At 37.2% G+C, this 14,784-nt stretch overlaps 1 protein-coding gene across 1 annotated transcript; it reads left to right on the top strand.

Annotated features, from left to right (window-relative positions):
* The first annotated feature begins 2,926 nt into the window (after positions 1-2,926).
* On the top strand, positions 2,927-7,342 carry csrp1b (cysteine and glycine-rich protein 1b). The gene is made up of 6 exons (XM_055212558.2): positions 2,927-3,078; positions 3,440-3,549; positions 5,065-5,233; positions 6,524-6,653; positions 6,821-6,914; positions 7,082-7,342. Exons 2-6 carry the CDS (start codon positions 3,441-3,443, stop codon positions 7,156-7,158), a joined length of 579 nt encoding a protein of 192 aa, XP_055068533.1. The 5' UTR covers positions 2,927-3,078; position 3,440; the 3' UTR covers positions 7,159-7,342.
* Positions 7,343-14,784: the final 7,442 nt, after the last annotated feature.

Genomic DNA, 14,784 nt, shown 5'->3' with positions numbered 1-14,784 from the left:
CAAGAGCAAGTGCTTTGAGAGCAGCTAAGGGACGGAGGGTGTGTCCTGCTATGATGATTAAAGTGTAAGATCGCCCTCTACTGGCTCTATAATCATAGTTGCCCTTACCTATGAACCACTGATAAACTGCAGTCCCCTATTGGTCCCCTAGAACGTTGAATCTATGATAAATTAATAGATTTTTAAAATTGTGATATTGCTGGGGGCCTCCTGGCACCATCTCACGGCCCCCAGTTTGGGAACCACTGACCTAGAAGGTTCTAAGGGTCTATATATATGAATATATGTTTTAGGGGTCCCTTACTAAAGGTTCATCATACAGCATGTTGGGGTCTCTGCCAGGGACTCAATGAACAAGGGGGGTATGCAACACAGAATTTTGGGCCCCTTTCTTTAGATGATTTTTTGACTTGAGAGCTGTATTCATAGCATGTGTAGTTACATAAAAATGACTCAGTTGAGTGCGTTTATTTAATTTTAAAGGGCTCGACAGAGCATTTTACTCGCATCTGCGGCTAAAAAAAATTGCATGCGAATTGAGAAGCTAAAAAGGATTTATTCGAAAAAATATGATACGAGAAAACATTCCTGTGACTCATTTTAAGGAGGTCACTAAAAGAAGAATAATGCATGGAGACGCATTTCTGAATCTATGGACATTATGTACATCTCATCGTTGCACAGCGACGCTGTCGGATGCCCCTGGTCCCTGCCAGGCTGCCACCATAAAGTTTTAAACCCCTGAACTACCATGGTACCAGTAAAGTTATGGTGTCGTAAGGAACATTAAAAACAGGTGTTTATTAATTTATTACTTATTTATTACTTACTTATTACATACTTATCAAAGTATTACATACTTGTTTATTTGTTGTCGAGACATTCACGCAGAAATTCGCGTCATGGGAGGGGCTTCTGCGACTCTGCTCGCTTCCTGTAACCACGTCACTACTAGACCAAGCTCCTGATTGGTTAATGCGGCGTGTTTATCCACCAAAGTTTACATTTTTCAACTCGTACGTTTGCCGCCGCAACACTCAATTCGAGCCATTAAATGAGGCGGAATCGCATGTACCGTGCCGCGCTAAACGCCTCATTCACGCCGCGAGACCTCCAGAAACGTGTCAACGCATCTTTGCATTGACTTAAAGGCGGAGTCCACGATGTTTGAAAGCCAATGTTGATATTTGAAATCACCCAAACAAACATGCCCCTACCCCAATAGAATCTGGACCTTCTGTTGATAGACCCGCCCCACACATACGCAACCCGGCATTTGATTTGATTGGCTATAAGTGTGTTTTGGTATTCGGCCCGTCTCCATTTCCAACGCGTTTTTCAAACATCGTGGACTCCGCCTTTAACATTGAAATCACTCGCACTAGACGCCTCTACCGCCGCTGGTCTAAACGAAGCCTTAGAAACCCATAATGACAAAGTGAAAACAGAATTTTAGAAAGTATGTAAGGAATAATTGACGACGGGCCATTGAATTATAAGAAAATAATGCACACCAAGGTGGTAATGCGGCACGACGCGAAGCAGGTGTGCATTATTTTCAAATAATTCAAAAGACCGGAGTCAATTATTCCGCTTATACCACGGTTACCACAAACATTGCTCTGGTGCCTATTTTTAAGACATTTGAAAAGTTAGGTGTGCGGTTTACAGAAAAATAATCAACACCCATAGAACATTTCTCAGCCAATCAGAATGCAGCATTCAACAGGCCCGTGGTATAAAGTCTACATAAACTACTATACTATAGGCTTAGGGCCACAAACTGATCACCTATTGAAGGGTTACACTGAGATTGCAGGGACAATGACTAAAAACTAGAGATGCACCGATATTACATTTTTCCACCGATGCGACAGCCGATTATTCAGACTGATATCTGCTGATACCGATAGTTTGGTAACTTGCATTAAAGGCGGAGTGCACAATTTTTGAAAAACGCTTTGGAAAAGTGAGTCAGGCCAACTACCAAAACACACTTGTAGCCAATCAGCAGTAAGGGGCGTGTCTACTAATCGACATCGTTGCCTGGGTTGTGTATGTGTGGGGCGGGTCTATCAAAAGAAGGTCCAGATTCTATTGGGGTAGGGATGTGTTTATTTAGGTGATTTCAAATATCAACATTGGCTTTTAGAGATCATATACCCCGCCTTTAACTAAATTCTAAAGATTCAATTTTCTTAATGTTATTCATTCATATAATGACCATTAATATTGACCAATACCGATTATTGGCTAATATATCAGTGCATCTTTACTTAAAACATAAATAAAATTGGATACAATTAGATTAATTAACATTATAATTCAATGCTTGGTCTTTTAAGGGGCATAGCTTGAAAAGTGCAATAATTGTGTCCCCAGTGCTTTTATCAACCTAGAAAGCGTGAAAAAGATCAACCTAGAAACTGAGTTTTAAACCATTCTCTGCAAGCATGTGAAAATCAGGTTGTTCAGATTGCGCCTGTTTTGTGAGTTTCAATTGCAACACACCACCACTATTGCGATCAGTGTTTGCATTTCATCAGCTCATTTGCATTTTAAAGGACACACCCAAAAACGGCACACTTTTGTAAGGCCTACAAAGTGTCAATTTTAACATGCTATAATAAATGATCTGTGGGGTATTTGGAGGTAAAACTTCACAAAAGCACTCTGGGGACACCAAATTATTTACATCTTCTTATTTTACATCTTTAAAAAAATATCATAGTAGGACCCCTTTAATATATTTGAATGTCACAGGAAGTATCAAAAATTTGTTATAAAATACTTAAACATAACAGACAAAAAGGATAAGGATAATAATAATAATGCACATCAAATAGGCATGGTGCTTTTAATAGAGCTGAATAAAAAGGTCATAAAAGACAGCCAGTGTGTCAGTGTCTCTGTGATGCACAATAAAGCCACATCAATCTCTCTCTCTCTCTCTCTCTCTCTCTCTCTCTCTCTCCTCCCACTTTCCATCCCTTTATCATCCCATCCTCTCTGGACTCTGGCTCTTCTGAACACTCTCTGATCTTATAGTGGACCGGCACACATCCAATATCAAAGCAGGTAAGTGTAACTTTACTCCTCCTTTGCATGTAAAGAATGGAAGTCTGATTCAGTAACGTTGAGAACGCCTATTTGATGTATAGTACAGATTTCTTCAAATGTCTAAATAAATATATCACAATCGATTATTATATCAGTAACCTATCAGAAAAAAATGTTGTGTGGTTTTCTGTTTATTAGGTTTTCTAAAAAAAAAAACCAGCTGTCATAAAGAAACTATTCATTTATACTGTAACAGCTTTTGCTACATTGTAACAAGCTATGAAACATCACATTTGTGTTTTGAATGTTCTGAAGAGCCTCGTTTCAAAGAAAGCAAACTTTTGTATGTGAGACTGTCTATTTGTGCGTTTACCTTCAGAATGCCACTTGGAGGAGGAAACAAATGCGGATGCTGTAAGAAGACGGTGTATTTTGCAGAAGAGGTCCAGTGTGAGGGACAAAGCTTCCACAAGTTTTGTTTCCTGTGCAGTAAGTCACCATAGCTGATCTGAGACCTGCCCTTACAGTGTGTGATGATCTGACCCTATAAAAATGACAAAAGTGAAAGATGTGGGCAGATGGCAATGCTTGCTTTAAAACTCAATATAGAAAAACTAACATTACAGACAAGTCATTTATATTGGTGTGTTATAGAGCAGGTTTTGCTATAGCTTCAGTGGACTATAACAACATGTCATAGTTATTTAAAGATGAAGTGGATTATTTCGAACAACGGATCTGAGCATTAAGTGAGATTATCTGTGTGGATAAGGCTGGAGATGGAAATTTCGGTGAGGAAAGAGTGTGAACCGGAAAATTGAGCGATTAGTCATGGAGATGTACAGTGAAAAAATGCAATATATTGCTATTATAAAACTTTTTTAAGTTTTTCTAACTAAACTTATCAACTTAGTCTCAGATGTTGTTGTATTTTATTTTATTTTTTTGAAGACATGAAACAAACTTTAAAATTGGTAAGCTTTAACATGATTGCTTAGATAATTGAGTCATAATTTGTTTTTAAAAAATGGTTGCACTTTGGTATCATACCACACTATAATACATTATTGAGATCTTTTACAGGCATGTGTCATTCAAAAAAAATCTATTTTATATATTTAACCCCATTTATTTACATCTACTACTAACAGTATTATTTACATATTACTAACAGAGGTTTAAGCTTCTGAAATAACAAGAAACATCCTTCAAGTGGAAAGCTGGCATATGTTAGAATAAATTATTGAAGACAGGTTAATCCTTTCATGACCATATAAGGTGTTGATCTCTGGATTTGTTTACCTTATATGGATGAAGAGCTTCTGTGTCTTACTGATGTCCTGCAGAACAGATGATTGTTTATGGAGATGATGACACTTTTATAGACATTTACAAAGACGCAGAATTTCTACGGCACACACGTTATGTCACCACATTCCAGTACAGACAGAAACTAAGATATGTACGGTATGAGGGTTTGTGTCAGAGAGAAAAAAAGAAAACAAATTTAGAGACAGAAGATTTTTCTTCGGAGAAAAATGATCCCAAATGTCATGTGTCTTCTTTATAGTTTTAAAGGAGATCTGAAAAGTGTCCAAGATCCGAAAAGGTGTGATTGAATGTCAGTCATCTCATTTTGAGCTCTCTATATCACTAATTTAATTTGTCTTTTAATTTAATTTCTCCTAAGGATTTTTCATGAAAATTATGAGTAAGACTGAAAAAGTACTTCCGGGAACCCGAGTTCAAATCCTGGTTTAAGGTCCTTTGCTGATCCCATACCCCTCTCTCCACCCTGTACTTTACAGTCGTCTCCCTAAATACAGTCTATCAAATAAAGAAAAAAAAGAAAACGTAAACAGGATGAATACAAAAGGAAAAGTAAACGTATCTAGAAGACATTAGATGTTCAGATGTTTCCACAGAGCAAATGAGTAGAAATAAAACTGTGTGAAGCATAACTTTGTCTTGAATTTTATGCATACCTTGTATGTTTCCTGTGCATGGTGTGCAAAAAGAATTTGGACAGCACAACCGTAGCCGTACATCAGGATGAGATCTACTGCAAGTCCTGCTATGGCAAGAAATATGGGCCGAAAGGATATGGATTCGGTGGAGGAGCAGGAACCCTGAGCATGGACACGGGCGAGGCCCTGGGCATCAAACCGGCAGGGTAAGTGAGAAAACCAGATTTTCACGTGTAAATTAATAATTTAGATCAACTTACATCAGACAAAACAAGTAATACCACAACACTTTTTTGTGCTGTTTTTTCCTACCCAATTGATGTTACATCCTGGAGGATGATTTCATCATGGGTCTTCTGTTAAAGAGATATTACAACAGAATAACAGGGTGGAAAGCACAATTCGAAGACCCCAAAACATGCTTTATTTGAAACATTTGTTTAGGACAGTGGTTCTTAAACTGTTTGCCCCCCTTTGTGTAGATTAGATCCCTTTGCAGCCCCCCAAAAGATAATTCATGACAACAATCCCAAACTTAAACAAAATCATGTATTTTATAAAATGTCATAAAACTGCCATCCCCCTCCGGCACCGTCTGTTTGGGAACAACTGGTTTAGGGAAAAGAAAAATTAATGACATCTTACTCAAGCCGGAGAACTTGAACATTTCACCCTGTTTATACTGTAGCTATTTTTGATCTTATGAAACTAGAAAAACTAAAACTAGAATTTTTTTTTCTTTTTGTTTATTAAAGTAAAGTATGTATTATTTTTATATATTAAAATCCCTCCTGTCACTGAGTAATATATAAAGTTATACCACGGGCTTGTTGAATGCTGCATTCTGATTGGCTGAGAAATGTTCTATGGGTGTTGATTATTTTTCCGTAAACCGCACACCTAACTTGTCAAATGACTTAAAAATAGGCACCAGAGCAATGTTTGTGGTAACTGTGGTATAAAGGGGAATAATTGACTCTGGTCCTTTGAATTATTTGAAAATAATGCACACCTGCGGTGTAACGGCACTCCGCGCATTACCACCTTGGTGTGCATTATTTTCTTATAATTCAATGGCCCGTAGTCAATTATTCCTTACATAACACAGCATTGGTGGGTTGTGTGAACACATTGTAGTGCAGTGGTCCCCAACACAGTGCCCACGGGCACCAGGTTGCCCGCACAGAGTCTGTGAGTTGCCCGCCAAAGCACATTCTATTAGCCAAAATTTTTATTTATTACATATTTTTATATTAGCTCGGCATCTTTTATGTAGGTTAACATTTTAAACAATGATAAAACATTTCAAAAAGTAAAACAAAAACGTTTTGAGTATCAAAAAAGTAGCCCTCCAGACTGTTTTATCTATTTTGGTAGCTCTTGCTCACAAAAAGGTTGGAGACCCCTGCTGTTGTGCTATCAAAACATTACTGTTTATCCGTGTGTGTCGACTGGCTCCACTGGCTCAACCAATCCTGTCTCTGTTTCTCAAACAGACAAACACCCCATCATCCGACCAACAACCCCAATCCATCAAAGCTTGCTCAGAAGCTCGGGGGCACGGATGTTTGTCCTCGCTGCGGGAAAGCCGTGTACGCCGCAGAGAAGGTGATTGGAGGAGGAAACGTGAGTTGTTGGTCAACATACAGTGACTCTGTCCAGTGGCTTACCCTAAACATTGTCTAGAAGAAAATACAATTGTTCTTTAAAACAACTTAGTAAAATTAAAACTTAATTGTACAAACTGTATATTACAGTACAAGTATATTTTTTGTGTGTGTATCCACATGTAGTCATGGCATAAGAGTTGCTTCAGATGTGCAAAGTGTGGAAAGAGTCTGGAGTCGACCACGCTAGCAGATAAAGATGGAGAGATCTTCTGTAAAGGTCAGTGTGCTGTTTAATATTTTAAATATTGGGCATTGCATAATTCCTCAATCAGTTCGAAAAAACACAGACAGCACATAAAAGCTCATTCTTGCCGTAATCTGTCTCATTTAAAAAGGTACTTGTACTTATAAAGTATAACATGTTATGCCTTTATGTACACACAGCATGCTATGCCAAGAACTTTGGACCAAAAGGCTTCGGGTTTGGACAGGGAGCCGGTGCTCTCGCACATGCCCAGTAAAGCTACAGTAAAAATGACAGCTGAGGGGATGAGGAAAACCTGCAAACCTCCCAATGTTTGATTGTATTATTTGCATAAGTACTTATTTACATTTATTGTTTTAGCTCAATACTAAGAACCAGTTATATTCATTTCAAAATATATTCATGCATGATAATAATAAACTGGGCTATTTTTCACTTTACTTTTTATGCATTCGTTTGAAACTCAGACTGATAAAATCTATTGTTTGTCTATGTTTTTAATAAGTATAATAACTAGGATACACGCATACAAAATAAAAGTTTGTTCTTGCATAACATATGTGTGTAATTATTTTGTTTATATAAATACACACACATGCACGTATTTAAAAACATTTACATGTTTATATATATTTTATATTATAGACCGTTTCATCGGACGCACGTGATACACGTCTGGCTCCGAACCTTACTTCCGGTTTCGTTTTTGTAATGGTCTGACTAGTTGCTAACCTGATCTCTTGACCAAATGCCTCGTCGAAAATAACAAATGTTTTGGTTTCCTAGGTAAAATATGTGTTGTTTTTTTGCTTGTTATATAAATAAACTACGTTTAAAGAACTTTGTTGTTATTTATTCTTAGCGGCGTTTACCGGAAGTTACGTGCGGGACCGCGACAGCCGCTTGTTTTTGTTGTTACTGCTGAAACCGTCTATATATAAATAAATAAAAATATTAAAATATATATTATATAATTTTTTTATTTTTATATAAACAAATAATTTATACATGTATGTGTATATTTGTATCACTCTAGAAGTGGCTGGGTTGTTTTTGACCCATGATGGGTGGGTGTTGGACGGAACACGTGCTGGGTTGGAAGTTGGCCCAATACTGGGTTGTTTTAACCCAACTGCTGGGTTATTATACCTCATGGTTGCATAACAACAACCCAACATTGGGTCATTTTTGGCCCAGCACGGGGTAAATTTTAGCCCAGCACGTGTTCTGTCCAATATTTGCCCGTTGTGGGTCAAAAGTAACCCAGTCATTTTGGAGTGTATATACATCATAATTACACAAAAAATATATATTATGCAAGCACAAACTTTTATTTTGTATGCGATTAATCACAGTGAATCTTTTGAAAGCCGTAAAATAACTAAAATGAGTCAACAAAAAATGAGATTGCAATTTGAAGGTGAAGCAAAGATTCAAGCACAAATGTTTGTAAACAGTGGAAAGCATTGAAGATCTTTTCAGATGACATGCTTGTTTGATGACATCATACACACATCAAAAGAGTGTTTGTGTTTGTGAGACTGTCACTGCTCTGATCCAATGAGATGATGCTATACAGACCGAAACACAGATGGACAAAAGCTTAAGACATCTTTTATACTAGGACTGAAGTCTTTCGGCACAAATTACAAACAAACAACTGTTTTCAAATCAGCTGCTGGGAAACATTAATGTCCATTTAAATGTAAGTTTTCCTTTAATAGATCAAATTCTTTGGATATATCATTTATTTGTTCGTTTATTCGTTCAATTCATTTTGGTAATCACAAATAAATCCTTTGACCATAAAATACATTAAAGCTGCAGTGTGTAATTTTAAGAAGGATCTCTTGACAGAAATGCAAAATAATATACAAAACTAAATGATCAGGGGTGTATAAAGATTTTCATAATGAAGCGTTATGTGTTTATTGCCTTAGAATGAGACGTTTTTATCTACATACACAGAAGGTCCCCTTACATGGAAGCTGCCATTTTGTGCAGCCATGTTTCTACAGAAGCCCTTAACAGACAAACTTTTTTACTAAGTTGTCTCCAACAATGACATATTTGGCCTCTACCGTAGCTTCTCTATGTGTTTAAAAAGCAAGAGCTGAGCAGTGGACTGAGCCATTGGTTGCGATTCGCAACCTCACCACTAGATGCCGCTAAAATTTACACACTGACCTTTAAAGGCGCTCTAAGCGATTTTGTTAGACTTCAATTTTTGTTGATGTTTGAAATGTTTTCAAACAAACGGAGCGTAGCTAACTCCTCCCCCTCCCTTCTGTGCTTTCATGAACGTGCTCAACCCCCACCCTCAAATCCTTCTTGTCATTTATTGGCTGGAACACTTTGTTATAGAGACAGAGCGCAGTTATGCAAATTTGAAAAACACGCCCACCGGGGGGGGAATTCAATCCAACCGTCTCCATTGACTTTGTATTGCGAGAAGCCGCCTCCTTGTCATTTCTGGCTTATAACAAAAAACAGAACAATGCCCAAAAGCTGCCGCGTGACAACACGTACAGCCAACAAGCCAAAGAACCCAGAAATACATTTCCACAAACTGTCGAGCCGTAAAACCCTGCCTTTGAGGAGAAAAAAGTGGATCGCCGACTACGTTTCCCCCTAGTGGACGCAGTTCTACTAATATGAGTACTATGAAAAGTTGCATGTTTCCACTTTTCTGTCTGTAAACGTTTTTTGAGCTCGACAGCTTATAAAAACTTATTTCCGGGTTCTTTGGCTTGTTAGCTGTACATATTGTTACACAGCAGCTTTAAGGCATTTTTCTGTTTTTTGTTATAAGCCAGAAATGACAAGGAGGCGGCCTCTCTCAATACAAAGTCAATGGAGACGGTTGGATTGTTTCCCCCCCGGTGGGCGTGTTTTTCAGGTTTTGACGCGCTGCGCTCTGTCTCTATGTTTCGTGTTGGTAGGTTTGGCAACTTTGTTTTTATTGCGGTTTGTGGAGCCTAGGCTGTCTACAGAGATCGCGTTTTTCTACAGTTTGATCAGCGGACAGGCAGCAAGCAGATAGTGAGGAGATGTTTGCTGTATGTAACAAAAACATTTTTGTGGTCTAAAACGTGTGAATTCGCTTGGAGCACCTTTAACTAAAAAAAGGTGCCATACGGCAAAAAGAATAATAATACATTTATCTGGCCAAAAATATATTTTAACTATATGCTAAATACATTTTGTAGAAAGTAATGCTCAATAAATATATTTTTGAATTTATATATAACATATATTTCAAAATGTATTTTAAGAACAAGCAAATACATTTTTAATTTTACATTCCATATGGCAAAAGGTTTATTCTTTGCCAAAAAATATTTATAATATATACTAAATATAAGTTAATTTTATAAAGTATATTTTTGCAGTTTGCAGTTGCTGTTTAATTTGAACCTTTTCAAACCTCTTATGTTTACAGGTTTGTAAGATAAACAAAGTTTTTCTTCCAATGCCATGTAAATATATTTCCTTCGATTTAAATATATGGAGACCTAGATATATTTTTTAATGCTTTAAAATGTATGTATTTTAAAATATATAAAAAATGGCTTAAAAATATATCTGTGAAAAATATTTTTGTAAACATATTCCAAAATATATATTTGTATACCTAATTTTTTTTTTTTTTTTGGCGTATGGGGTGTAGGCTATAGTCATGGCTTATTTCTCTTACCCTTTGCATAATGTATAAGTAGTATGCCAGCCCAAAGATACATTACTGTATGTTGACATTCTATATTGCAGGGCTTTGAACTGGGCTTCGCAAACCCCTGGTGGATGGTGGGGGAATTGCAGAGGGGTTCATGAGTTGATGAAAAAAATTATCAATTAAAATAAAATCATAAAATGTAAATAAAACTCTTAACATTTTTTCAACTAAATTATATATAGGCATGTGACCACTACACAACACATCATATCAGAAAACAAAAAAAATATGCAAAATGTTCAAATACACTGTATGTATTAATAAAGAATATTACCATATAAGGTAAAATAAAGTTTGTAAACCATTGACCTATTGCACACTTCAGGAAAATACAAAGTACAGAAGTACTTCCACTAGATGGCACCACATCATGTACAACTTACATTGTCTCTGCTTTCATCAAGATGTTGTTTTCAGTACTGACAGTACAACCTAATAAACAAAATCCACATTTTCACACTTCATCAACACACTGCAGTTTGCTTAGTGCACAATAAAAGCTTAACCGAATACGGATTTTAACGTTTAAACTGTCTGGCCTTTGGTTTAAGAACAGCTTAACAGTATATAAAAAGCAGGTGATAATTGGCTCTCTAGGAGCTTTATTTTCTCACAAAACAAGTCTACAGCAGATATAAAAGTTCAAATTCCTGCACTGTCCTCACCAGACAAAAAACAAACACAATGCTTATAAGAACAATACTGAACGGTGCCAAGCTTTCCTAAACCAATACTGACAGCTGCACAACATGTATATACGGTCCCGTCACGGCTAATATGAAGTTGCCATAATCCGGGGTTTCCACATCAGCCAAGACCCAAATCCAACCGAGACCATCGTGGCAGCAAACAGGACAGGTGTTGCTTGCAAACTGACCCCTCTTCATCTCTCTTAAGCTATAGTCATATGGCCGAGCCAACCATACATTAGTGAAGTAAAAATCACGTTACTTTTATGATGTTAGATCACTAATATTATATTTCTCTCAGGTGGCAATGAATCTAGATACACACATAGAGACGTTTGCGAGGAGTAAGCAATGCCAAAACACACATCTACACACCCATACAACACAAACACTGGATGACAACAATACTGCCAAGGGGCAAGATCGCTGGGATGATTTCCACAAGAAGATGGAAAGTGTTTACTACCATGGGTACAGAGACTAAACACAGATAAGCAAGAAGACATTAAGTGATTGACAACCCTTTAAAGCCAACATTCACAACCTATTTTATTACACAGTCCGAGTTAAACAGGATATTCAACAAGGAATAACGTTGGACCGGGTTTGAATTATCCATTGGAATTGGCTGAACTGTGAAAAGTAAGTCTTGACATTGTTCAACTTGTAGAGCACTATGTTAGTTACGGAAAAGTTATGGATTTGATTCCTACAGTACATACATATTTATGAAAATGTATAGCTTGAATGCACTTTGGATAAATGCATCAGCCAAAAGCGTAAATGCAAATGCTACATACCTGAATAAAGCTAGATGGTTGGAGGGAAGGGGTTAAAAATAAAAGGGATGAAACCAATTAAGTTGTGGAGCAAGTTTAAACACTTTTATGAAATTCATAGTTATCCGACCGGGAAAAAACATTAAGAAAATAAACTCCCTTGGTCGACAGCATCAGTGGTTCTCTAACTGGGGGGTGGACTCTTTTTTTTGGGGGAGGGGGGTGACATGTTCCCAGGGGGAACATTTTTACATTTTTAAAAATACATTAAATCCTCGTAAATTCTGTGTGAGTAAACACCCAGATTTTTTTTCTACATGGGGGGCATGCCGAAAAGTTTGAGAACTACTGATCTATACGAACAGTTTGTGCAAGACCTTAACTTATGTGAAACTTTAGATTAGGGCAAAATAAGCTTTAGCTTAGATAAATATTTTGTTTTGTTTTTATCTCTAGACATCCGAACTGTTTTCAGTATCTCACAAGCAGTCGAGTGGCAGTATCAGCTGTCTAACTGCTCTATGTTTAGCTAAGCCAATGTATGGGCTATGATACATTCTTAACACATTCTTACAGAGATTAATGCTGTCTACAGTTAATCATTTAATCAAATATTGAGTCCCTGTGGAATCAAACACCAAGTCACCAAGCAGTTGTTATTGTGAATGTACACAAATAAAAGTAGACCCTTCACAGTGTCAAATAATGTCTAACCCCCCAGTCACATTAGCTATAAGAGACAGAGGGACAGGCTACCATTCATTTTCAATGGGAGTGGCCGTTTGCCAGCGACAAGCGACGAACTCGCCGCTGCGCGGGCAAGGTGGGGCCAAAATAGACAAGCAGGCTATTTTATGTAATTGCTGAGCGATGCGACAAAGCGACTGCCAATCGGAGTGAAGGAGCAGCGTGACGTAGGTATGTGGTCGAGTCGGAGAAATAATTCAAGATGGCGGAAAAAGCATGCCGTATTTCTGTATATATCTGATAAGTTTGGCATTTTATCTCATATATTTTGTTACTTTTACCGAGAAATAAATACTACACCGTTCTTGTAACTTAACAATACCTCTAAAGTGACTTTTGATACCGCTTTTAGATACTAGCCAAGGAATGCCCATCAAGCGAGTGCGTGTCGCTCAACTTTTGTAGCTAATGGGACTGTAGGGTAACACGTAAGTGTATGATTATTAATGATGGAGTATTTTAAGTTGATTCTGCTTTGATGAGGAGAAAACACACATCATGTATTTGGATCCCTAGAAGTTAAATGTGTTATTTGATAGTGATGATACAAAAGACAAGAACTATGAATATTAATGTGATAAAAATTTGTAAAGCGGATCTAAAAATGTACCTAGAGACAATGCTCATCTTTTGTGAATTCATTCGAAGATTTACTGGGTTAAAGTTGTCTTTGATGGAGTTTTTGGTTGTGATTCATGTGGGCATCAAACTGTTTCCTTAGAGACATAAGGAGACACAAATATTAACAGAGTACACTGAAAACCCTAATAAATACTCATTTGATTAAGTAAACTCTATTCAATTAAGTAATGGGAACTTATATATTTAAGTTCACTGGGTGGCCACATAGAGTGAGCTTAAATTGTTAAAGGGCACCAATTATGTCCTTTTTACAAGATGTTATAAACATCTCAGGTGTTCCCAGGATGTGTCTGTAAAGTTTCAGCGGACAATACCCCACAGATCATTTATTATATCATGTCCAAAATGACCCTATTTGGGTGGGAGTCTGTACCTTTAAATGCAAATGAGCTACAGCTCCTCACTCCCTTACAAACAGACAGCGAGCTCTTTCAGTTCAAATAGATCTGATTAATACAGTCTGAGACAATAGTATCTAGTGGACAACTCGCTGAGGGTGGCAACAATGGTAATGCAGCACTGTAAGTGGGCGGGGCTTGATCAGTGTGACCTCACATTGATAAGAGAATCAAAACAACATATCTAATGAGACTGCTTTGGTTTAAAAAACAAGGAGAGGATTTTTTCATCGTGGGGTGGTTGTGTTCACACATTGCCAACACACATTATGTCCATACACCTTGTAAAAGTGGATTGTGCATAATAGGTGACCTTTAAGTTAATTTAAGTTAATTGCACATGAATTTTTAAGTTGTGGTTTTTGTAAGTTAATAAATGAAATAAACAAAGATAGTTAAGTTATCGACTCTCAGTGTAAAAGTAAAAAGTTATAAAATCAACATGGGTGGCAGAAGATCTGACCTGCTGAATTTTGATATGCTGAAATTGATGAGACATTGTTGGGTTTATTCTAGATTATTGATTATTTTTCGGACACTTCTGCCTTTATTTGATAGATAGTTATGTAATGAGAGGACAGAAAAGAACATGGTGGAGAAAGGGGTAGGTGTTTGGCAAAGGACCTCGAGCCAGGGTCGCCAAAAGTGCATCTGCACTATATATCTTTTAGAGAAATAAAGAGACACAAACACTGACACAGTAAAAAGTTACAAAAGCAACATGGATGGCAAACTCAGAGGATCTGACCTGATCAACATTGAGATATTGTTGGCATCATTCAAAGATCTTGATTATTTTTTAGCCATTTTTGCCTTTATTTGATAGATAGTAATGTAATGAGAGGACAGGAAAGTAAAGAGGGGTTGGGGTTCGGCAAAGGACCTCGAGCCAGG

Source organism: Misgurnus anguillicaudatus, chromosome 8, assembly GCF_027580225.2.
Source record: "Misgurnus anguillicaudatus chromosome 8, ASM2758022v2, whole genome shotgun sequence".
NCBI lineage: Eukaryota > Metazoa > Chordata > Actinopteri > Cypriniformes > Cobitidae > Misgurnus > Misgurnus anguillicaudatus.
This window is presented reverse-complemented; position numbering and strand designations above follow the sequence as displayed.

What these genes read in the sequence shown, in the direction of transcription:
- csrp1b (XM_055212558.2), top strand. Translation starts at nt 3,441, where the DNA reads ATGCCACTTGGAGGAGGAAACAAATGCGGATGCTGTAAGAAGACGGTG. An exon ending in CAAGTTTTGTTTCCTGTGCA is followed by an intron (nt 3,550 to 5,064) that starts GTAAGTCACCAT and finishes GTTTCCTGTGCA; the next exon opens with TGGTGTGCAAAAAGAATTTG. An exon ending in AGGTGATTGGAGGAGGAAAC is followed by an intron (nt 6,654 to 6,820) that starts GTGAGTTGTTGG and finishes ATCCACATGTAG; the next exon opens with TCATGGCATAAGAGTTGCTT.